General features: G+C 49.4%; 1 protein-coding gene across 5 annotated transcripts in view; it reads left to right on the top strand.

Moving 5' to 3' along the window:
• Positions 1–25,427, top strand: part of XPOT (exportin for tRNA) — a 1,180,573-nt gene that overhangs the window by 1,079,854 nt on the left and 75,292 nt on the right. For all 5 annotated transcript variants that reach the window (XM_069629779.1, XM_069629778.1, XM_069629776.1 and 2 more), the window contains one exon: positions 12,714–12,785. In XM_069629779.1, the coding sequence (XP_069485880.1) occupies positions 12,714–12,785 (72 nt within the window). The remainder of the gene's footprint in view (positions 1–12,713; positions 12,786–25,427) is intronic.

The following is a 25,427-nucleotide window of genomic DNA, read 5'->3' as shown; positions in this document are numbered from 1 at the left end:
TTGAACCGCTCTGGATCATCCTGGTACTCTGGCCAAGGAGCATCCAGCATTTATCAAACCCCTCACCAGCAGGGATTACGGCGTGGTAAAGGAAGTGGTAGCAATGTAACCGCAAGAGGCTCTCCTGCCAGCAAATGACTCCCTGATTGGTTCCCCTCCAACACATCTCTAGTAGGAGGTCCGATAATATGGTTCACCCATGCATGGGAGGGGGATCACATCATACAAGTGTGTGCTCAAGACGGTAGGCGAAGGGTATTGCATCGAGTTTCTTCAAACACCACTATCACCCGCCAAAGCACAGCTGACTGTTGCCCGACTATCCCCTCCTTCAAGAAGAAGTGGAGGCTCTGCTACAAAAGGGAGCGATCATACTTGTCCCAGATCACCAGGTAAACAAGGTTATCTATTCAATATACTTCCTTGTACCCCAAAAGGATCTTTCAAATAGATTGTGTCCTCCATCGTATTCCTCATCTATGACATGTAATGTCCACAGCTGTGCTGCTTTGGATTTATTTTTGGCAGTGGGCGTCCTTGCATCAATGGCGTTGGGTCGATGTTCCTCGACGGCCTACGTCGACGGTGACGTCATCAGATGTTATAAGTAGCACGCAAGGCGACCGTAGCCTCACTTCTGTTTTTTCCGCAAACGTGTTTGCTTCGAGAACTCGGCGCGCCTTGTGTCTTCTACTTTGTATTGTGCGATTATGTCTTTTTCTTCCACCCTGACGACCCCGCGTTCTGGCTTTAAGAAGTGTCAGGACTGTGGGTCCAAGATGTCCATCACAGACCCGCACCATATCTGCTTGTGGTGCCTGGGCGAGGACCACGCCACGGACGACTGCTCGAAGTGTCAGTCGTTGACTGCCAAGGCCGTGCGGGAGCGTAAGGGGAAATTGCAGGTAGGCCGTGTTTCCAAGCCCTGTAAATCCAAATCTGCTTGTATGTGGACCGACGAGTCGAGGGAGTCTCCTCATCGGAAGACATCCAGGAGGTCTAGGTCCCGGAGTGGTTTGCGCCACTCCTCCTCTTCCTCTTCGGCGAGGCGGTCCCAGAAGCGGCGTCACTGTTTGCCTTCCCTGGCGGAAGACGAGTGCCCAAAGAAAATGTCATGCCCCACCAAATCCTCTACCCCCGAGAAATGGGAGTAATTTCGGGAGCAAATGTTGACAATATTTCAATCTCATGGCACAGTTCCGTCCGTGCTTTCCGTTGAAGCCGGCAAGAAACGGTCTCGGTCCGATGCTCGTGCGCCCTCGGCCCCAGTAGTCAGCGCGATAAACACCGGGAGCCTTCGAGGTCCCGTTCGGACAAGGCATCAGGGGGATCGCCAGAGACAAGGTCGCAGTCTTGGTTTCCACCGAAACCGTCGAAGCCTGTGAAGTTGTGGGAGAAGGTGTCGATGCCATTGGCGTCAAGTGAGTCTATCAGGTCCGTACCCCCGGTCAGCCCTTCGAAGCCTTTATCGACGTCAACGCAGTCAGAGCCCTCGACGCCTATTGGGCAGAATTTACCAGAGGTACCCCCTGTGACTGTTGCACCTCCTAGGAAGGCTACGTCTAAATCTGTGAAGCCTGTCCCTGATAGGAGGTGTACTCCTCTCCCTAGGAAGGAGTTCATTCAGTCTCTCCAGAATATTTTTGAAGAGGAAGAGGGGTCGGAGGAGGAGGATGTGCCCTTTGGTCTTTCTTATGGGACACCTTTGACTCCAGAATGTCTAATTTCTGAACAAAGTCGGATTGAGTATCTGCGTCAATCCTTACATGATGCCATTGGCATAGACACGTCTCCTAAGATGGAGTTTGGGAAACCCGATCCTGGTGATCATGCCGTATCTTCCTATCGGAGGCTGATGTTGAAGGTTGTAGAGTACCTAGGCTGGTCTAGGCCTCTGGTGGCTTATGATCAGGATGACCTTACCGACATCTTGGATCAGGGTCTGTCCACTTACCCGGTATTGCCATTTCATGTGACTCTGCAAAAGAGGGTGGCTTCTACCTGGAATGCCCCGGAGTCTATTCTGGCAGTTAACAAGTCGTTGTCAAGAAAATACTGTCCATCCAGTAGCGACCCAGGCTGCCTGTCCACACCCCTTACTGCGGAGAGTTTGGTGGTCTAGGCGGCTACAGCCACCTCGAAGCAGGCAGCGTAACCTACCATTCCTCCCGATATGGACGATAGAGGCATGGATGGATGGATGGGCGCGCAAGGTATTTTCTGCTGGGAGTATGGCGCTTAAATCGCCAACTCCACCTATGCCTTGGAAAAATGTACGCACACTCAGTGGAATTATATTTCGCTTGCGGCTGAGCATATTCCCCGAGGGGAAGAAAGGGATGGCTTTCTAGCTATTGTGCAGTATGGCAAGGATGCCATGTGTGAATCCCTTCAGTCTGGGTTGGACACTGCGGATAGTGTTGCCAGGTCCATGGCTACGAGCACCGTGATGCACAGATTTGCGTGGTTGTGGGAGTCCGGTTTTGGACCCTATGTGCAGGCCCATTTTATCAACATGCCTTTTAATGGGTTGCATCTTTTTGGCAGCAAGGCTGACGAGAGCCTTGTGAAGTTGCAGACCTCCAAGGCAGCTGCCAAATCTTTGGGCTCAGCTGCCAGGCAACCTCTGCCTTTTCGTCTTAGGGGACAGCAATGGAGGGGTGGTTCCTTTCGCTACTACTCCTAATTTGGAAAGGTGAAAGGGATGGCCAGTCAAAGGGGCCAACATAGGTTCACTCGTGGTGGACGAGGTAGAGGTGCCAAAGCCGCTCAGGCAGCTGCCTCTTTGCCGCCAGGCACTGCCGCCACTAAACAGCTCTGAGGCCAGATCTCATGGTTCTCCGGTGGGGGGCAGGCTGTCGCAGCATCTCGAAGAATGGCAAGCCATTACTTCAGATGTGTGGGCTCTGGATACAATAGCCCACTTTTACTGCCTCCCTTTTCTCCAACAACGTCACTACATTCCACCAGGTAAAGACTCTTTGAAAGTTCCGGATCCGCTCCTTGTGCAGGAGATTTTAACCCTGCTGCAGAAAGGCGCTATAGAACCAGTACCTGTGGCGGAGTGGAACAAGGGTTAGTATTCCCCTTATTTTTTGATACCCAAGAAAGACAAAGGACTGAGACCCATCTTGGATTTATAATACAAGTATGCAAAAGCATGCAAAGAAATCCAGGACATTACGCCCCTTTAGGCTGAAAGTGTTTTAATGTTATGAGATTTTCAAAATCGCCCTTTATTTATTGACACGTGTTTCGGCCTTCGCTGGCCTTTCTCAAAACAGGGCTTGTATATTCATACTATTCTAATAAAAAATAATAGATAATACAGAATTGTGAAAAAGTCCATATATCCAATGCCAAATCAACAAAACCAATGAAACAGGAGTCATCCGGTATTACGTCATATAGATGTAAAAATACATTCCACCATATTCATATGTAATCAAAGAACATCATAAACAAAACAGGAAAGAAAATTTGCCATTGATACAAAAAAGCATATTAAACACCAAAAAAGTAATTCGACATATCATACAATTCAAATTGTAGGAAAGGGTAAGAGAGAGAAGGGAATGGACAAACAAACATACAGAGACAAGAAATGGATATTAAATTAGTCACGGTTATGTCAGACCTAAACGTATTTCATGAAACATAACTCTTATGCATCATGACTTACCCATACTTTGGGTTATTTTGTGTTGGGTCAAATCCCATTTATATGTAATGTAGTACCAAGATAGATGCAAAAGAATTATTTAATCCTATTGTAGTCCTCATTTTTGTGTAAATACTAAACAAAACGCTACATGTCAACTAAATTAAATGCAACGTTAAATGCATAATATTCAGTCACACACGTCCAGAGCTTCCGATTTATAGTATTCTGAGCCGATTGGGTTAGTTTAACTTCTATTCCAATATGTGACCAAAGTTAAACAAAGCACAATGCGCGGAAACGTAACGAGACACTAACAATAAGCCTGGCTTTCTATCAACATCTTGGACTTACATTACTTGAACAAGTTCCTCAGGAAGGACAAGTTCAAGATGGTCACTCTTTCTCAGATCCTTCAGGCCCACCAACTTCAGGATTGGTTGGTGTCATTGGACCTGCAGGATGCTTATTTTCATGTGCTGATCCATCTCAAGCACAGGAAATACCTCTGGATCACAATCGGCGGGTCCTGCCATTCGGGCTCACCTCTGCCCGAGGGTTTTCACCAAGCTCATGGTGGTGGTGGTAGCGCATCTCAGGAGAGGGGGGTGGGGGGGAGGTTCACGTCTACCCCTACCTGGATGATTGGCTGATCATGGCGCCTTCTCCCGAACAAGCCTTTGATCATCTCAGCATCACCTGCCACTCCCTTCATAAGCTTGGCTTCTCCCTCAATTTCAAGAAGTCGCAAATGGCTCTAGTACATAAGGGCAGTTTTGGACATGTCCTTGGGTTTGTGCTCGCCACCCAAGGTGAGGGCTCTTCACATTCTTCAGATGGTCACAAATTTCAGCAAGCCCAGAGTCTTCCGGCTTTCAAATTCTTACGGTTGCTCGGCCTCATGGCATCTTGCATTTTTCTGGTGCCAGAGTCCTGCTTAAGAATGAGATCCCTTCAATGGGCTCTACGGACTCAGTGGTCCCGGTTCTCGGGCAGGATGTCGGATCTCCTTCATGATCCGCTCTCGGTCTCGCAGGTGCTTCTGTGGTGGGCCGACGAGAATTATCTCATGAAAGGAGAGCCTTTTTGGCAGGCATGGCCGGATGTCACAGTGGAGGCGGATGCTTCCCTGACAGGGTGGGGAGCTCATGCCAATGATCTGTCCATCAGCAGTCGTTGGTCTCCATCGGAGTCCAGACTTCACATCAATCTTTTGGAGCTGCGAGCCATCAGACTGGCGCTGAAGGCTTTCCTGCCGTCTGTACCCGGGAAAAATGTCCTGATAATGACGGACAACAGGGTGGCAATGCATTACCTCACCAAGAGAGGGGGGGTGGGGTCACTGTCTCTGTGCAGGGAGGCAATGTGGCTCTGGGCAATACGAGAGGGAATGTCCCTGTCAGCGGGGGAGAACATGGCAGAGGACGCTCTGAACAGATGGTGGGATCTAGCTCAGGAAGTTCTTCAGGATGTCTTCGCACTATAGGGAACCCCACAGGTGGACCTATTTGCGACTGGTGTCAACCGGAAGTGCGAAAGGTACTGCTCGAGGGTATTTCCTCAGAGAGGAGCTCTAAGAGACTCGTTTGTCGTCGAGTGGCTCTTCCCGCTACTGGACGCATTTCCTCCGATTCCCCGTCATCGCTGAAGTTCTCAGGAGGTTGAGAAGGTTCAAGACCCGCATGATCCTCATTGCTCCGGATTGGGCCAGGAGAGCTTGGTACCCGGACCTTCCAGACATGTGCATCTGTCCTCCAACGCGTCTTCCCCAACGAGAGGATCTTCTCTTGCGAGAGGAAGGTTGGGTTCTCCATTCAGAGGTCAAAACTCTCAACCTTCACGCATGGTTTCTGAGAGGTTGAGATACAGGGATTTGGACCATCCGGATGACGTGATGGAGGTGTTGCTTTCTGCTCGGCGGCCGGCAGCAAAGTCCCTGTACCGTTGCCGTTGGTTCTGCAACTGGTGCAGAGGACAGAATGTGAATCCTTTTCAGTGCTCTATTCCGGAGGTTCTCCCCTTCTTGCTTTCTTTGGCCCACAAGGGTCTTCAAGTGGGCACCATTAAAGGTTATTTGGCAGCGCTGTCTATATTTAAGCGCTCTTCAGAGGAATGCTCTCATTTTAAAATTCTGCTGATCACTCCGTTTTTTAAAGTATCACAAACGTGTTCCGGCCATCGCCGTTTCAGGTGCCGGTCTGGGACCATAATTTGTTTTTTTAATTTCTGATGGGTGCTCCGTTTGAACCTTTGCACTCTTGCCCATTAAGATTGTTGACACTTAAAACTGTTTTCTTGGTTGCAGTCACATCTGCTAGAAGAGTGAGTGAGTTGCAGGCACTTTCTTCTAAGCCGCCCTTTACTTCAACAAGGACAGGGTTGTATTGAGAGTATGTCCGTCCTTTTTACCTAAGGTTTGGTCAGAATTGCATTTGCGTCAGAAGATGGTACTCCCCTCTTTCTATCCTCCTCCTCATCCTAGTAAGGAAGAGGAAAGGCTCCATAGGTTGGAGTGGACGTCCAGCTCTTTGTGGGGTACACTGGACACCGTTTAGGACAGGCTGTTTCTAAGCAGACCTTGACTAGGTGGATTATCCTCACTATTTCAGAATGCTAGCGGTTGGCTGGTAAGGACCCTCCTGAGGTTTCGCAGGCTCATTCCACCACGGGCATTGCTATTTCAACAGCCCTCCTGGTGGGGGTGCCGGTTAAAAATATCTGTGACGCTGAAACGTGGTCTTCTATACATATGTTTGTTAAGCATTACTCCCTGGATACTTCCCATGCTCAGGATGTTGCCTTTGGTAAGGCAGTGCTTTACTCTGCCATTTAATTGGATATGTCTAAATTATTTTCCCTCCTACAATCATTACTGATTTGGGAGTCTGTCATAGATGAGGAATTCGTTGGAGGACACAATCCATTCGAAGAACAAGTTACTTACCAACCTGGTAACATTCTTTTGATTGGATGTTCCTCCAACGTATTCCACATCGCCCTCCCAGCCTACCCCTCTCAAGAATTTCCCATGCCCTTACAACTTGCGTCCTGCAAGGCTAAGTGCAGTAAGTGCTGTGGTCTGGGCATGTGTGCCTCACGTTGTGAGCGGGAAAAACATGAACTGAGTCTACGGGCGCCATGTGTGCTACTTATAACAACCAAGGCCATCGAGGGACATCGACCCAACGCCATTGACACAAGGACGCCCTCTGCCGAAAAAATGTCCCACGCAGCACAGCTGTGGACATTACACATCATAGGCGAGGAATACATTGGAGGAACATCCAGTCGAAAGAACGTTACCAGTTTGGTAAGTAAATTTCAACCATGCGCTTGGTCTTAGACCTGCAAACAAGTATGTCAAGCCTCAGAGGTTCAGGATGACAACTCTGCAGGAGGTAATTCCGCTGCTGAAGCACAGGGCTTACATGGGCACCTTGGAAATGAAAGATACATTCTTTCATATTTCAATGTTGCCAGCGCTCAGAGTACCTAAGGTTCAAGATAGAGGACACACACTATCAATTCAAAGTGCTCCCCTTTTGGCGTTGCCTCAGCCCAGAGAGGTTTTTACCAAGGCACTGGCAGTAGCAGCATCTCACCTGTGCAGACAGTTCGTTCTGGTGTACCCTTATCTGAATGACCGGCTCATAACGGGAGACACACATCAAGCGTGTCTGGAAAACACTCAATAGACTATAAACCTTCTTTTTCAACTGGGGTTCTCCATCAACAAAAATAAATCGGGTCTTGTCCCCAGCCAAGTGAAGCAATTTCTGGGGCCCTGATTCGGACAGAAGACGGGCTTGTCTTCCCCTCCAACGAGAGGGTCAAAAACAGGTTGTTCCAGATCCCTTCGTATGTAGCCGGTCATCAGATAACTGTACAGAAAGCAATTATTATTATAAGTGCCATCTAGCCCTGTCCAAAGGTTTTATCCACCCTCCCCCAATCGTCAGCTATCCCGTTCAACCACCCAGGAGGCTTATAGGCGACACTCCCAGACCTATGGAAGTGGCATCTAGCATCGTCACCCCCCCCCCCCCCAGCCAGGACGCATATGTCAAAGGAGGCCTGAACAGGCTCCGGACCGCCCCACCCCTCCCCCCAATTCTGCACCCCATTGGGACACAGGTTATCGCAATTTATCAATCAGTGGCGAAAGATCTCCACAGACAATTGGGTGCTCAATGTCTTTCAACAGGAGCATGCTCTGCAATTCCAGGACAAATGCCCTCACATTCCTCCTGTTCCACAACAAGATCTGCACGAGGCACAGCTGCTAAAGGAGGTTCAAGCCATGCTAATCAAATAGGCGATAGAAGCAGTTCCTCGGGGGCTCTGGAGTGTACTCCAGATACTTTCTGGTAAGGAATAAGTCAGGAGGGTAGAGACCCATTCTAGACTCAAGTTCCTCAAATCCCCAAAAGTTCAGGATGATCACTTTGCAGCACGTGCTTGACCAACTGGAGGAAGGAGATTTCCTGGCGACCTTTTATTTGGAGGATGTTTACTTCCACATCCCCATTAATCGCAAACACTGGACGGTCCTGCGTTTTGTCGTTCAGCGCTGCCATTACCTGTTCAAGACCCTGCCCTTTGGCCTCAAATTGGCCCCACAGGTGTTCACCAAATGGATGGCCCCGGTGGCAGCGCATCTGCGCCGCAAGGAAATCCACATCTATCTGCATATCTCGCAAGGCGCTCCCTTTCAAATCCCTGCATATCAGGCAACAGTCCCGACCGACACCTCCATAGAGGGTTTAGGGGGTCCACTCAGGGCATTCTCATGCCAGAGGACTCTGGCTCCTGGAAGAGAGGGAGTTGCACATCAACGTCCTGGAACTGCGGGCGTCTTCTGGGCCCTCAAGGCTTTTCAGCTTCAGACCGAGGAGTCTGGGGGATGCATTCTCGTTCCCTTGGGAGGGCCTCTTCCTGTACACTCTCCCGCAAATTCCACTGTTGCTACAAGCGATCAACACACTCGGATGTTGCCACTGGAATTTGATCCTCATTGCACCGGCGTGGCCCAGGTAGATATGGTACCTTCTCCATCTGTTAGTGGGTCCAACCATCAACTGCCTCCACTCCCAGACCTCTTCAGAGAAGGAGGGTCAATCCTGCACCACAATCCAGCATCTGAGCCCCACGACCTGGCTCCTGCAGTCCTAGAATTGACTTGCTGTCTTTAGAATGCAAGACAATTCTGGCCAAGGCCAGGACCCCCACTTCGCTTGCTTGCTAAAAAACAAGTGGAAGTGATTTATGGTGTGGTACCGGCCACGGAAGATTTCTCCGCTACGTGTGATAGTGCTGCAGCTTCTCCCATACCTGCTCTCACTGGCCAAGGCGGGCCTTGCTCATGCCTCTATCAGGGGCCGCCATATCCCGTACACCCATGCTCCAGGCAAGCTCTCCCTGCGGTCGCACAGGCTCGTTAAGGTGTTCCTCAGGGGCTGGTGAAGGCTCCTGCCCAGTCTCCTGCCCCATCTTGGGAGCTAAACATGATACTGTCTAAACTGATGGGGCTTCAGTTTCAACCTATGCAACGCGCCTCTTTAAAGTTTCTGTCAAGGAAGACCACCTTCCTAGTGGCAATCACCTCGGCCAGGCAGATCATAGAACTGCATACTCTCTCCTGTAAACATCCATATTTGTTGTTCCACTCAGCTAAAATGATTCTGCAAACTCATCCTTCTTTTATGCCAAAGGTACCATCAGACTTTCATCTAAACTAACCTTTTGTTCTGCCAGTCTGATTTGTGAATCCTTCCTCACCTGCTGAAAGGTCATTGCATTTGCTGGACGTTCCTCACGCCCTAAACTTCTATGTTGCACGTACTAAAGACTTTCAAAAGACTTCTCAATTTTTCATCAGTCATATACCTGTGGGACATGGGGAAGGCCCTGTCGAAGGCTTCCATCTCCAGGTAGCTCTCCGGCTGTATCATGCATTGCCATCATCGTGCCAACATACCGCTACCAGGCCGGGCAAGAGCCCGTTCCACCAGAGCCATTGCGACTATGGCGTTTCTCTCTGGTGTTTCCCCTGCTCAACATCTGCAGGGCTGCTACATGGAGGTCTACCCACACCTTCACGTGATCTAATGTGTTGACAGGGATTCCAGGGAAGAGTCTTGGTGGTTCATCACCTGCCATTAAACGTAATTCAGAGATACCCTATGGGTACAGGTACTTTTGTAGCCTGAATCCAATTATAATTACTGCAACGAAGAAGCATCAGTTAGAGGGAAAAAGATCACTGCAACCAAAACACGCTAGTCCTTATGATGACTAACGAAAATACAAACAATGAAAGGGAAGAAAGACTAGAGCAATTGGTTGTTGATGGGAATGGTCGTAGAAGTTGACTGGAGAGGAATGGCAACAATTGTTGTACACTACGAGACCCATAGAGAAGCAGGAGTCACTTCAAGCAGAAGACTAATTATAAGTGTAACTCACTCGACCTGGGCGGAGAAACGGGGAAAACCAAGCAAAATGCTGACCTTCCGTACAAACTATTGGCTCTTTACGGGAGGTGGGGGGGGCTTAACACTGGGTGGTCGTGGTCAGCAGAAGTAAAGGAAAACCTGAGAGGAGACGGCCAGGAGGATTTTCCCAGAGAATATAACTGCGGTTGGAATTGAACGCGGCAAGAGCACTGCATGCAAACTGGCAGCAGCCTCAATGGAATGCATACCACAAGGAAGCCGATTGGCAAAAGACGAACGGGAGCAGGGTAAGCTGGCGCCTACCTGAATGGTAAACCGCCCCTGCTGCAAAACAGACTGCAGCTGTGAGGAAACGCATTAGCACAATATTGAAGAGGAGGGAGACCACCAAAGAAGTCTGGAGAAGCAGTATTTCATTAATTGGTGCCGGCAACGCAGTAAAAGGAAAGTGAAGAGAGAACAGACACACAGAGCGTGCAGCAATACAGGGAAAACGGGTATGTGGCAGGAGGGAGGGGTAACAGGGCACTGGTTTTAGAAATACAATTGAAACCTATGGTAAATCCCATTGTTCCCCACCCATTCAATGGGTTTGTTTGTCACCACTAACTCTGTGAGTGCAAAGTAAGGTTATAATACCAAACCCTGCTCTTCCTCATCCCAGTGATCTTGAAGGTGTATTTGGTAGTACTTAAGAACAAACCAAACAAGTCTGTCAAACGTAAAGGAAGATCTTAAAAATTAACAATCATACAGTAGCCCAAAGAAATAATGGGAAAGACCAGGGAAGGCAGATTTTACCCCTTGGCACTGGAGAATATTACACAAGTAGTTGCAGACTGCCAAGACATAATAGTAAAAACCAGGGGAAGTGGATTGTCCCACCCCCCCACCCCCCACCATCATGCGGCATTGTTAAATCCACTTGAGGGGAAGGTCGCTATAATTCCTACCAGCAAGCGGACAAGTGAGGGAACCTCACTTGAAACATTGTAAGGCCTTATACATGGGATTTTTGGGAGTGATGAAACTTCCAAGTTAAAACTGGACTTCACACAAGAGAATGAAGGCCACAGGAAAGCCACAGGAAAGTAGGCAAGCACGTTATTATTTCCCTCGGTAGTAGTTTTGGGCAGTATCTGAGTGTGAGGGTTAAAGAAGGTTTTTTACAAGGGACTCTGGACACTTATTTTGGACATCTTGACAGAGACTGGTCCATTAGTTTTTGTTGAGGCAGGGAAACCACTCGTAGAGTTAGTGCTAGTGAGGCTTTTTTCTCTCCCCTTTTCACTATTTAAATAAAAGCAGTTTTGGCAAATTATCCACCTGTGCCTGTCTCCTTACTCGGACCCCTCACAGTACTGTTGTGTAATCGTATTCATGAGCATGTGAATGAATGCAAGACCCCATGCTGGAGAAGGAACAAGTTACTTACCTGTAACTCTAGTTCTCCAGCATGGATCTTGCATGGATTCACATGCAAACCCACCCTCCTTCGCTCTCTGGCTCTAATTGGTTCATGCCACTGTACATGCATGACCAAATCTGAAGATAACCACCAGGGGTAGAGCTTAGGAGGAAGAGTGTCATTGGCTCTATGACCCAAAGTGACACTGATGGGCAATGGAAGTGAAACGCAGTTTTTTACTAGAAGATAAACTGCTTCAATTTTACAGAGGATTCCCAGCCTGACGACAGGGAATTTTCATGAGCGTGTGAATCCATGCAAGACTCATGCCGGAAACAAGTTACAGGTAAGTAACCAACTCCTTTCTTTACTGTGGCATGGCATTTGTTACTGGGTGTTAGGTGTGACGGCAGCATGATGAGTGTTACGACATGATAATGGCCTACATTGGTGACTCCATTCTGGGCACATTTTCTTACTGTCTCATGGCATTTGCTACTGGTAATGCCAACAGGAGAATGTTCTTATATGGTAATACTAGCCTATATTTGTGCAATATCCATGGACATGTATTGGCACAGCCCACATGATCATGTTTTTATACTTGCATATATTGTGTGTAAAGGTATCACGAAAATGATCTGGAAAATTGACTTTCCATCTATTGGATTTGTTCATGTTACCCTACAAAACACATTGCAAACTGACTTTTCACCCAGTTTTTCGCAGAAAGTGTGCTACAAATGCACACTGTTATCCCAATATTTTAAAATATATCTTGGGAAAGGAGAACCATGAAACTCACCTTTGCGTAACCTCCACCCCAAGGAAACACCATTTGTATGATTATGTGGGCACCCTTGCTATGCTCATTCACTTCAGCCTATTCGGGGGAAACATTTGTGCGCCTGCAATACGATTCACCAGCCACAACTGGTATTATGGAGGACAAGGTTCTTGTGTGCACTCTGTGGCGACGATTGTTCAGTAAGAGGGGCACACAATGCATATCTCTAAAGTTTTTTGTTGTCTGTACATGTACCTAAAAACTTGCAGAGCAGCTCAACAGTATTTAGTGTAACTATTGTAAATGCAAATCTGGAGTGAGAAACTGTGTTTCACCGAAACAATTATGGGTATTTTCAGGTTTCTTTAGAAAAAGTAATTGACTGTATTGAGTCTTTTTCAGGGGCTTGAATGTATTCAGTACCTTCAGCAAGAGTATCTGCCTTCCCTGCAAGTAGCTCCTGAAATCATTCTGGTAAGTTCAGAATCCCCATTTTCTAAACTGGATTTAAAAATGTGTCTCTATTGATGTCTTTGCTGCTTGCGCACTCTCTCAATTCCACCATGCACCACCCCGTGGCACTACTAAATACTACACCCAAGCAATGAAAAGGGAATCTGAGGTCACCCTAAGCACTACGCATCACTCCTTAGTGCCCCTGTTGCATCCACACCCTCATCTGTATAGTTCTACAGTCACCAGTAGGTCCAAGTTGGTATCAACATCTTGGTTCTTTTCGCATGTATTATTTCAGTAAATTTTATTTTCTTTGCACCTCTACATGCAGTCTGCCACGAATTTCTCTCTTCGAGGCTACTGCTGCTCTCCACCATGATGCATTCCCTGTCTGCTACTTGGGTCAAGGCAGTTTTACTGTTGAAAGGCTGAGGGTTCTCGGAGTTTAGAGAATCCAATAACACGAATGATAATTTTTTTTGGTATACGCAATTACCTCGTGAGTGTAGGCAAGTCAGGGGGAGCCCTTTCACATGAGGCTAGGGAGGTGAGGCTGCTACCAAATAGTCTCCCTAGGGGTAATATGCAGGAGGACCTCATAAGGAGGGACTCACCTTCTGGAGATAAGGACATCCACCTGGGGAATCACCTCCATACCAAAACCACAGCACATAAACCCCTTCCCTCATTGTCACCAGTTTCATCCACCAATGATAGTAGAACTATGTGATCCATGACTGTGACAAGTATAAAACTTACTGAGATGAAGAAGAGCACGCAAAGCATATGGAGTAATCGTATTAAGAGTCAACCGAGTACTGTAATGATGTCTCTCACTGGAGGCATGAAGAGTGCCAAGGAGATGCTTACAGAAGGTGTTGACGTTCCGTGACGGCAGCGTCAACAGTATAAACAGGAAAGTGAGAATGGACAAGAGAGCGCTGATCGCGGTAGCCAGGAGAACGTGAACATAGCTTTGGAAGTTCGAAGATGGAACGCTGCAGCTGGAGCAAATGCGCCTCTCTTGGAGCGAGAGGGCGTAGTGTCGTGAAAGCCGACAGGGAGCCGGCTCACTTGGTGGTGGCATGACCGCTGGAAGGTGGACCGTCAGGTCCAGAAATGACAGAGACCACGAGCCTGCCGCAGTGCCGCGTAGGAAAGGAGAAGAAAGAGGAAAGGCCCCCATGATCCTGGGTAGAACCAGAGCCGTGTCCCAAAGGCATCACAGGGAACGGCAGAAAGACTCGGTTGGGTCGGGGAAGAGACACAACGCATCTTAGGAGTTGTCTCCCTCATCGCAGTGGGCAAACTTATACCACTGCTCAAGTAGAGATCCTCTGGCGGCATCTCCCTCGTTGCAGTGGCCAACTCGCACCACTTCTCAAGCAGAGTACCTTCGGGAGTCCACTCCCTCGTCTCAGTGGACAAGCCAATACCACTGCTCCCGCAGAAGGCATCAGAAATCATCTCCCTCGTCACAGTGGCCCATCCACTACCACTGCTCAAGTAGACTTAGAAAGGGTTTACAAAAAAGATATATAGGAGCTTGGAAAAGATAATTATCATTCAGGCATGAAATGGAAGCCAAATAAGGGTGTGACGTTTTTTACTTCATGCAAAGAGTGAAAAGGATTGATGCAAGCTTTCTCTAAGGGCTGAAGGACTGCTATGGAGAACTTTAATGAAGAAACCAGGGGAATTGAGTCATTCCCCTGGCCCTGTTTCGAAGGGACACTGAAAGGAACTAATAAGACTGAGCAAGACCCCCCAGGAGAAGGGAGTCATTCTCCTGGTAAGGGAAATTTACTTCGGTTAAAAACGTTTGTTTTAAGTGTTAGGGTTAGATGGTTAGGTTTCTGACAGAGGATGGAGAACATATTGTTTTGGACGGACATTCTGACGGGTCACTGAAGTTTCCTAGTTTGAGATGGGGCAAACCCCTTAGTAGGATTGTAAAACCCCATAATAATAGTTGTCGCTAAGGCTGAATGTGCAAAGTCCAAGATCTTCAAAAAGCATTGTGAAACCAATTCAAAGTGTTACTTGGCCAGAGCCTTTGAAAAACCTCATACATCCTCAACGTTTTGTGGCACTGGCATTTCTCCGGCAGCTTGCAGTGCATTTATGTAGCCTCTGTGCTCTATTGCAGAACGGGAACAGCTATTTGATAATCACTCTTGGTCCTGGTGGGAGTAGTGTAGCCTGAACTGTGGCCCATGTCCTTTCAACATGGGAGCATAAACAAACCTGTCATTGTTGGGGCTCCCAATGAGGTGTAGCTTGATACTCTAGGCAGAGCCAACTTCAGCGCTGCGTCTGAGAATAACCTTGCACTTATGGAGGTTCTCTAGAAACACTAAAGTTATTGGATCAAAACCTTCAAATGAATCCTAACCTTTTACACTGCTCGGTGCAGCTTTTACTCCTTCATTTTTTAGCATGTCTGTGTCATTGTTTTTTATTGATATTTTATAGTTCGTCAGTTTACAAATGTTTGGAAGTGCCAATGAGGGTACATCTGTTACTAGGGAAGGTTAGTGCTTACAATCTACGAGTGAGCAACCAGTTGCCTGCCATATGTTTTAGCCTTGTGAGGGTCTAGGAGTAAGAGACAGACACAGAGGTGGAATGTTGATTGGCAAACACTTTTTTTTTTTTAGGAAATCCTATCTAGCCTTACTGCTAAAAGGGGTTTCCCTGCCTCAACAAAACTAACTAATTAAACTGTCTGTGTCAGAATGTCCAGAGTAAAGTTTGCTGTCCTGTGTCCAAATCCTAACCTGTCCCTCACACTCTGTTGTAGGTCTCCACTCACAGAGTACCGAGAGCCCCTCCCCAACTACCAAAAGGCACACGGAAACACTTGTTGCTGGGTCGGGCTCCCCAGTTGCTCTGTTGCCGCTGGGAACGCCCACTTTATTTATAGTGCACGCGGCAGAGTGCAATGTCACTCCGCCGCGTGCGTCTACCCTTAAAGGGGCAGCACCACACTCCTCCTTTTTCATAACAAAACACAGAACAAAGGATGGCTACGTACAAAAACATCAAAATACACTGCACACCAAATAACTGACCCCTTTCATCACAGCCACCCCCGTCCCACATGTAAATTACAGTCCACGGGGTGTTCCTGCCAGTTCAAGGGTCCAAAAAATAGTCACTCAGATGGGCAGGCTTTCCCCTCCCGACCCTCTGGGGATATCTCCTGCCCGCCTCCCGGATCAGGCCCTTTCACCTGAGCACCCCAGGGCCAGGGAGCTTGGCAGATGGACCGGTTTCTTGAAGAAACTACTGTTGCGGGTCACAGAAGCAGTTCCATCCGACGCTGTTACCATTGAGCTGTGCACTGCTACCACGTCCAAGGGACCAGGCTCATACGTCAACGACCGTTTCCCTTTCGGATGACGATTACAAACCAGCACCTCATCTCCTGGGACGAATGGCTGGGGGCGAAGTCCCCTTCAGATGTTCTCCTGCTCAGTCCTTACTTTCCTCTCCCTTTCCACCTGCTCATCGTTGATGACTGCTGGCTCCCGCTCACCTACTTCCGCGATGAGGGCCCTCGGGCACCTCCTGAACATTGCTTCAGCCGGTGCAACACCTGTGGAGGTGTGTGGGATAGCACGGTACTCTCGTAGGAATTTGTACAGGGCCCTCTGTAGACTTTGACCCTGGCCCTGAGCAATGCGAAAGACCTTGTTCAGGGTCCTCATCAGGCGTTCTGCCTGACCGTTCGATGTGGGCCACAACGATGTGATCTTTCGGTGGTGGACCCCGTATTCCTCCATCATGTGGGCAAAACTCTCCCCCTGGAAGGGCAGACTATTACCTGAGCATAGTACCTGAGGCAGTCTGTGGGTGGCAACGATCTTGTCTACCACGACAGCAATGTTCTCAAAAGCCACCGACTCCACAAACTCTACCTCCGGGTATCTGGACCACTCATCCACGATCGCAAGAAAATGGGTGACCCGGCCTGTGGACCCGAAGTCTGCGTGGACAACCTCCCATGGCTTGGTGCCTCGCTGCATGGTCTCCGACGGGTTCCCTCTGAGTTGGGGACGCCGCCTGGCACAACACACAGGCTGCCACAAACTCCTCGACCTGCCTCTCCAGATCCGGGAACCACACCTTTCGGTGCAGGCGGGCCTTGGTCTTGGCAGTGCCCTGATGTCCTTGGTGTGCCAGCTCAATCACCTGCGAGATCTTTACTTGTGGGATCACAATCCGGTCACCCCTGAGCAGCAGTCCGGCCTCTGAGAATGCCACCTCATCCCTCACCCTCCATAGCTGTTCCAACGCAGCCTTTGCCTCCTGGTTCCTCAGCGCCAACGTGTCCACAACAGACCTCCACGAGCCCTGTGCAGGGCCGCTTTCAGGATGATGAAGCACTCATCCTCCGCTTCCGCTTGCACCAGTTCACCGATCGCCACAGAGTTGGGTGTGGCCGCCTCCACCACCAGCCGGACATGCTCATCGGCCTCCTCCGCACTGATGTTCTGTAGCCCTTCCCCCCTCGTTTGTCTGGATAGGTAGTCTGCCGCATTGTTGTTGCCGGGCCTGTACACGAGGGATACCCCGTACTCCCGCAGGGCCAGCATCCATCACTCGATCATTGCCGGCGGCTTCGAGGATGAGCCCGCCAGTATGAGCAGAAGTGGCTTGTGAACGGTGACCATCGTCACTGTCCTCCCCAAGACGCACAGCCGGAAATGACGACAGCCCCACAGGTGCGCCAAGGCCTCTCTCTCGATCTGAGAGTACCTCTGCTCAGTTTCCGATGGGCCCTGGCTGGCATATGCGACTGGCCGTACCTAAGAGTTGGCATCGATCTGAGTGAGCACAGTACCGAGTCCAAACAGGCTGGCATCCACCACAATCTCAGACTGAAGAGACGAATCAAAGAAGGCCAAGGTGTCCTCGGCCATCAAGGCCCCATTTATGTCCTAAAAAGCGGCCTGCTCCAGCGGCTCCCATTAGCAGGTGACATCTTTCTTGGTGAGAGCACGCAGCGGCTCTGATCGGGACGCAAGGTTCTTGATGAACCAGACACAATATGTGACCATTCCTAGAAAGCTTCGAACTTCGGGTACGTTCTCTGGAGGTTGTGCCTCAACAATGCCCTTCACCTTCCGAGGGTCTGGCGACACACCCCCTTCTTTGAAGATAAAACCAAAGAACTCTATTTTCGTTTTCAGCAACTCACACTTGTCCCTGTGTAATGTCAGGCCAAGATATTGTAGCCGCTCAAAGGTCTTCGCCAGTCTACCCAGATGTTCTGCCTCCTCCTGTGCAAACACCAAGATGTCGTCACTAATGTTCAGTACTCCTTCCAGATCAGCAAGGGCACCTGCGGATGATCTTCTGGAAGACCTCAGCCGCTGATGACACTCCAAAACTCAGGCGTTTGTAGCAGTAGAGACCACAGTGAGTGGTAAATGTTGTAATGTACTGCGACTCGGGGTGCAGCACCACCTGATGGTATCCAGCCCTCAAGTCCAGCTTTGAGAAGACCCTGGCACCCTGCAATTCAGCGATGATGTCATCTATGGTGGGGGTCAAATGGCATTCCATTTTAATGGCTTTGTTTGGAAGCTGCATGTCTACACATCTGCACTGAGTCTGGCTGCTTCGGCTTCCGGACGATGACAATAGGAGATACCCAGAGTGTCGGGCCCTCCTCCTTCTCGATAATGTCCAATGTGACATGATTGTCCAACTCTGTGTCAACCAAATCCTGCAGGTGAAACGGGACTCGGCGATGCTTCAGCGCAATAGGTTGAATGGACTCGTCTATGTGAAGTCTCACCGGGTCACCTGCCATGCGTCCAGTGCCCTTAAACAGACAGCTGTACTTCGCCAACAGCTCCTGTACATCCTCCATGTACACAGAGTAGGCGAACTGACAATGCCAAGCGCCTTCGCCGCCGCACAGGTCAGCAAAGCGTTACTGCTGACAATCGTCACGTAGAAACAGGCTCTGATCAATGCCTCACCAGGTCCCACACTGGCTACAAACGCACCATCCAACGGGATGGATTGTGCCCCACGGAATGTAAAGATGCAGGCTTTGGGAGTCAATACCTTTGGCGCGCATTCCATGGCGTCCTAGTGCTCCCACGCCAAGACATTTACCGAGGCTCCTCTGTCGACCAGCACCGGAACTGATGACCCATTCACCTTCACCAGGCATCGTGACTGCCTCCTGGTGTTCGACCGCAGAATGCCCACACTTGACACGAAGACCACATTCTTCTCCTCTTCCTCATCTTCCTCCAGAGGGGCATCCTCCTCCCCTTGATCAACTTGGGCAACGTTGGGCAGGAGCTGCTGCTGGAAGAATCCCTCCCTGACGGGCTCCCTTGGGACTACGACGGGCAGTGGAATCCTGCACATTCGGGCATTATGGTCTGACGCCCCACAGCGGCCACATGACTTCCCCTGCGCATGGCACTCTGCGGGTTGCCGGAGGTCATATCTGCACTTTATGCAGGAGTCCATTGTTCTAGTGCCCCGGTCACGCTGGTACCCATCAGGCCGTCTAGCGCCTCTGCCGCCCTGGCCACGGCCCACTGCACAGACATCTTCCGACTTCCCTGGGCGCACTCCCGCCTCCATCCTGGACGCTCTCACCTCTGACACTTCCTGACAACGTCCTAGCTCCAAGATGCGAGTCAACGAAATACCTGGCTCACGCAGCACCTGCCTGCGTAAATTGCCTGACGCGCACCCCTGGATAAGTTGGTTACGGATCATCGTGTCTTGATTGTGCCATGCACACGGCAGAGCCAGCTGGCGCAGCCTGCCGTAGAAAGTGTCCAAAGTCTCATCCTTCTGGCGAGTGGAGCCCATGACAAAGCGTTCGTAGTCAGTGTCTGCCAGAGGCAAGAAATATTCCTGCAGAGCGGCCTTCGCTGCATCATAAGAGGCACTGGGAGGTTGCAGAGACTGGAACACCTCATGCACCGCAGGCCCAGAAGAATACAGCAATGTCACCACCTTGCTGTCGTCATCGGTCTACTTTGTGGCTCTAAAGTGCATATCCAGCTTGTCAATCCACATCTTCCAGCGTGGCTCCAGACTGGATGGAGCACCCCAGATGTCAAATTTGGGCATTGGTTGGAGCGTCACTTGCTGTCTCATCCCAGGTGGTGCACTGGAGCCTGGGGCACCGGAGGTACGCCCACTGCTTGAGCTTCCTGCATGATGGCAAGCACACAGACACCCCACCCAAATTAGACGGGGCTGCAACTTACCACCCTGCATACAGAGGATGAGTGTGACAATGTCTGTCAGGCAGTGATGTGGCACACACAGGATGTGTGTGACAATGTTAGTGAGCCACTCTCCTCCCGAGGTCTTTGTGTCCCTTGTACACCCAGCCTCTGTATTCCTCTTACTTGTAACTTGGGGTATTCTTCCCCAGCCTGTGTCCCAGACCCTCTACACCTGATGGTTAAAAATGTTCTCCCTGTTTACTCTCTTCCTTCCACAGCCTTGGTTTACTCCCCTGCCAAGGTCTGTGCGGGTAAATAAAGTTAGCCCAATTCGTATTCCCTTTGTTTCTGGTTGGGGTATGCTTTCCTTATGTAGGTCCCAGAACCCCTTCACTTGGTTATGCCTACCAATCTTTTTGTCTGTTCTCCCTTTTAACCGTTGAAGCGTTGGTTCACTCTCCGGCCAGGGGCTGTGTGGCAACTTTGTTTGTACCGTTCGTGTTCCCCTTAGTTACTGGTAGGGGTATGCCTTCATTGTTTGGGTCCCAGAACCCCCTGCTCTAGGTTGCTCTGTCTCAGTAGATACTGCGTTTCTGCTTTGCCTTGGGCCCCTCTTACCCTCTTACTCTCTGTGTCTCTCTAGCCCTGTTACCAGCCACCCATGTACCTGTAGGGTGCGAGCCGTCACCTTCCTGCTGTTCGTGGGTTTTCCCAGTGTTAGGCAGAAACCTGTGCAGTTCCCCTAGGGACCACTGCAAAAGGCCTAAGACTACAAGTGTTGGCAGTAAACCCAATAACCCAATTGATAACAGTCTGTACCACCCAGATTTACCTGGTAGCTGTGGCTGAGCAGCCAGACTTCTCTCAAGAAGAGTTAAACAGTATATAGAGTACACAAGATAGGTACCGAAATACAGTAGCACAAGCAAACACTGACCAGAGCTTGGGTATAAAAGTATATAATTATTTATTTAAAAACACACTTTGTAAAATACACTAACACTAATATTGCAAGCAAGTTCAAACACAGTCACTATTAATATATATACATCCCTGATCACTTATTGAACAAGTCTTAGTTAAAACACCACTTATTTCCAGACAGAGGTGAGCGTTTAACCTAAGATGGCACTCCAATAAGTTAATTAAAAAGGGAGGGAAAAAGGCAGAATTAGGAACATACACAATACCAACACTTTAGGAGAACCAGAGAAAGTCAGAAAAGGCAGAATCTACTGAGAAGCAAGAAAGTCATAGGCCAGGCCCACTTTTGAAGAGAGCAAGGCGGAATGTGTCCAAGATCACACAGTTGAATAGTACTTTTAAAGAGTCGTTCCAAAGAGTTCAAAAAGGGTTGGCTCAAGTCAGGAAAAGTGAGTAAGAAGGTCCCAAGTCACCCCAGGATAGAAAGTCAAGGATTTACGAGACACCTTGAACAGTCTGTTGCAAGGGAGACCAGGCGGGACTCAGTACCTGAAATGGTGAGAAAGCTCCAGCGGGGGCACTTGCTCCTGGCAGCGGGTGCAAGCCGGTGCTTCGTCCAGGGGAAGAGGAGAGCACGATGTGGGGGAAAGCTGGAGGTCGTTGCACAGCCAGGGAAGAAACCAGCTGCAGTTTCCCGGTTAAAAGGTACTACCCTTTTATTCGTGGTAGTGGTGAAGCGTGGCTATCCGGCCGCCGGGTGCTTGGCATGGGCGATTTGACCATGAGACGATCCAGAAAGGCGAAAAAGAGGGCGAACTGGTTGTTCCCACCAGCTCAGAGGAAGAAGACTCTCCGGGATGAAGATCTTCTCGGTCGTTGGGAAGTGGTGAGACGGTTCAGCAGGGCTCCACCGGTGGTGTCATCGTTGCAGGTCGGCTCAGCTTCTCCCTCTTCGGATTCTTTGGTCCTGTGGCGACTTCTGAAGTTCCAGTCCCCAAAGCCCTGCTTTTATGCAGAAAACCCCCATTCATCAGTCCTAGCTGTCACTCAAACATGCTAAGTGGTGATCCGTGCGGCTCACCACTGGGCCAATCACACAAGAGTGCGACTTGAGTTGCCGAGGCACCTCAGTCCAGGGTGCCTAAACCCCCCTCCCACACATCCTGTAGACCCAGACCGAGTGGCACCACTTTTGGAGGCTTCTGTGGAGAAGCCCGCCAAAAAATGGACCAAAGGGCTCGACTTGGGTTGGAGTTACAGAGGCGAACACAAACGCCATTTTAAAACTGAGTCCTGGCAAAAAGACCCAACAGGGGAATAAATATTAAATAACCCGGCGGTATCTTTAACATTGCACCAAAAAGTGGTGCGTTTAAAATGAATGGGAAAATGCCATAGGAAATATTCCGGTGGAATATTTCGCGTGGTAACCACTGCCACCAGCCAGAAACTCGACGAGTGGGGACTGCACAGTGCCCCCTCGAAAAACAGACCCTGGGGTAATCTAATTACCCCTAGCAGTACTTCCACAATATGATGGTTTGTACTGGTTCTGTTCCCAATTTAAGACTAGTAAAGTCAATGGTGACTTTACATGCCCTGGGAGACGGTAGTCAGTCCCAGGGTATGGAGTCTATGTTTGGGGGGTCACTATGACACCCCTGTGTTACTGCACGGAGGGTGCTGTGTGACACACTTACCAAAAATACATGAAACCCTATGGAGTAAAAGACCCCATAGCCCATTAAACACATCACAAAGTCAAAGGATATCTCAAATCATGTCTACGAGTGGGAGAAAAAGAGTCTCACTCTTAGCAGGAGATAAAAATAAACCCCAAAAATCCAGCAAAGCTGCTGGGGGACTCGCTAGGTTTGGGAAATTAGCCTTAACAGAGAAGTCTCCCTAACACCCAGGAGCTTCAGCATCTTTCCTAACTTCTCTATACTTTGCTTGGTCTTCCACGTCGCTTCCCTGCAGTTCTATGGTAGTTTTGTTGCATGCCAGCAGCCTTGATCACCAGTGAGTGTCCTGCTTCCCCTCCGGTCTGCCTCTTGCGCCGCATACTTCTGAGAGTGTTTCTGCGAACGTGCTGCCTTCCTGGACACTGTCTGCCATTCTCCACTCTGGGTCTGCGCAGGCCTCACTAAGTTCTCGGTCCGTACTGGACCAAAGTTGTTGACGCCATCGTTCTCTTCCCTCTCCTACTTCAACTGACAGCTGACCAATAGAGCGTTTGGGAGACTAGAACACGTGTACTCGTTACGGCAAGTGATCATCATTTGTCTTGGCCTCTTCCTTGTCCCAGTGGTTCCCATTGAGGATATGCTACTATAGCACATGGAAGTAACGGGTAATGGGGAATAGGAGGGGGTCTTGTGGGAGGGTCAAGGGGATACTGTGTTCTCCTGAAGTGGTCACTGCTCTCAATGGGATCCTCGTTCCCCAGGAGATCCTCCCGCTGAGTACCATCCCCAGGGGGACCGGGTAGCAGCCTCACAACCCTGGCCTCATGGAAGAGGGCATCCCCATCTAAGCAGTGACGATACCTCTGGATTAGTCACATCCTACAACCTACATAATCCCTCATAATTGACTGTGTTGGGTCGGAAGGATTTCCAAAATCCATACGATTTTGGGAGGCCACCCGATTATGGTGAACAGGGAAAACAATGATAGGTTAGCCAAACAAATCAAGGTTAAGGTAGCAGGGCGGAAAGGCATAGTCACAGGAAGGGTGTGAGACTTGTCTAGAGCTACAATAAGTCCACACAGATCAACACCTTTAATTCTAGTTAGATGGGTATGCCTAAAAAATATGCAATCGTTTTAGGCCTTTAAATTACACACTGAGAATATAAAGCTTCTAGTCAAATATTGTCACACAAAACCCTTAAGATAAATAGAATAGCATTTGATTCAATGACCAGTGCAACACAGGTAAGTACTCAGATGACTTAGAAATTGAAATAATGCTTCAAGATAATAAAAAAAAAACGCTTCCATAGCTCTTGTAAAGTCCAACCCTAAGATGGTGTGGGGCCTTGTGCCCAAAAGTCAATTAGGTTTATGAAGAGATTGGCAGTGCCAGTGGTTATTATTTGAGTCAAAATGTTAGCTAAAGGTCAGTAAAATATAATCGCTCAATCCCAGTCCTTTGGGTATAGACCTAGGAAGCAATACTTAACCAGGCCTCCACCGACCAACGTTAGGAAAGAGGGATCATGGGACAGGATATTTTGCCTGTGTAACCCTATGGAGAACGGGGGAGAGGAGCAGAAACAGGTACTTACCCTCCTGACCCTGATTTCTCCAGTGACGGCTTCTGATGTTCTGGGATCAGTTGAGGACACTCTTCTGTCCTTGGTCCCGTCGTGGAAGGCCCAAGGGTTGCAGGGGCAGCAGGGGCCGAGCCCTGTTTCTTTTGACTGTAGCCCCAGATAGAAGCTCAGGGGCTACAACCAAAAAGCTAGCTAGCCCTGAGTCCCGACAGTCCAGTATTTAGCATAGCCCCAGGTCTTTTCCAGATCTAGCAACACCCCTGTGGTGTAGTGGTCACTTTTTGACGTAGGATTTAGTTCCTGTCCATCGCAGTGCTTAGGAATCAGTGCCAGACATCTTCCTGTAGCACCCCCAAACAAGGAAAGATTAAGATTTCTGTGGATCAGACCACCTGAAGGACCCCTCCAGGGATTGAAGGAGTGCTGAAATGGGAGCCACCACGGGCAGGTGGCGACTGGCGATATTAAGGGGACGAACACAGGAGCAGGCCCAGCACAACTCCCGTTCATGCAAGAAGACTAAAAAGGCAAAAAATGTCCATAAACTGACGATCCTCCCAAGTTCCAAGGATGCACTCGGAACGGCGGCAGCTGCAGCGTGGTATCCCAGCATATAGCTGGTCAGTGCACCGGTTGGTCCAGGGACACTTCTGATGGCTCAGAAGCATGGATCTTGGAGCAGGGGTCGCGGCTGGTTGTTCCAATTGGTCCAGTGGTTGAAGCGGTAACTGGTCCTTCTTGATCAGGCAGAGGAGCAGTTCTTCACTGGGACAGCACTGGAGAATAGATGCTGGTCAGCTGCAGAGGTCGTCTTTGGGTCTTCAGCGTGCTGCTCTTCTTTGTGGCAGATTAGGCTGCATCGATGATATGTTGATTAGCTGCAGGAGCCCTCCCTTTATCCACAGTACAAGCTGGGAGCCTGCCCAAGTGCACCAATGATAAGGATCTGCACCATTGAAACAGGCGGTGGCTATCCAATCATGGATAGCCACGGGTCACAACATTTGCTCAGCAACAGACATTCAGGCAGCAGGGATGTGGATTGGGACTAAACAGTGCCAGCCCATTCCTCTGACCCCACACAGTAACCGCCGCTTAGCCCGCAAAAGCCACAGATTTCCCCGGATTTCTACATAAGGCTTTTCCTGACCTAAGAAGGCCAAAGAATAATATGGCCAAATAACAAGCGAAAAACATTGCGGCATGACCATTTTAGGGTGCGAGCCACCTTTGGTAGC

Source organism: Ambystoma mexicanum, chromosome 12 (assembly GCF_040938575.1).
Source record: "Ambystoma mexicanum isolate Mex_15411 chromosome 12, UKY_AmexF1_1, whole genome shotgun sequence".
Lineage (NCBI taxonomy): Eukaryota > Metazoa > Chordata > Amphibia > Caudata > Ambystomatidae > Ambystoma > Ambystoma mexicanum.
Note: the sequence above shows the minus strand (reverse complement) of the source record. Positions and strands in the feature narration are given on the sequence as shown.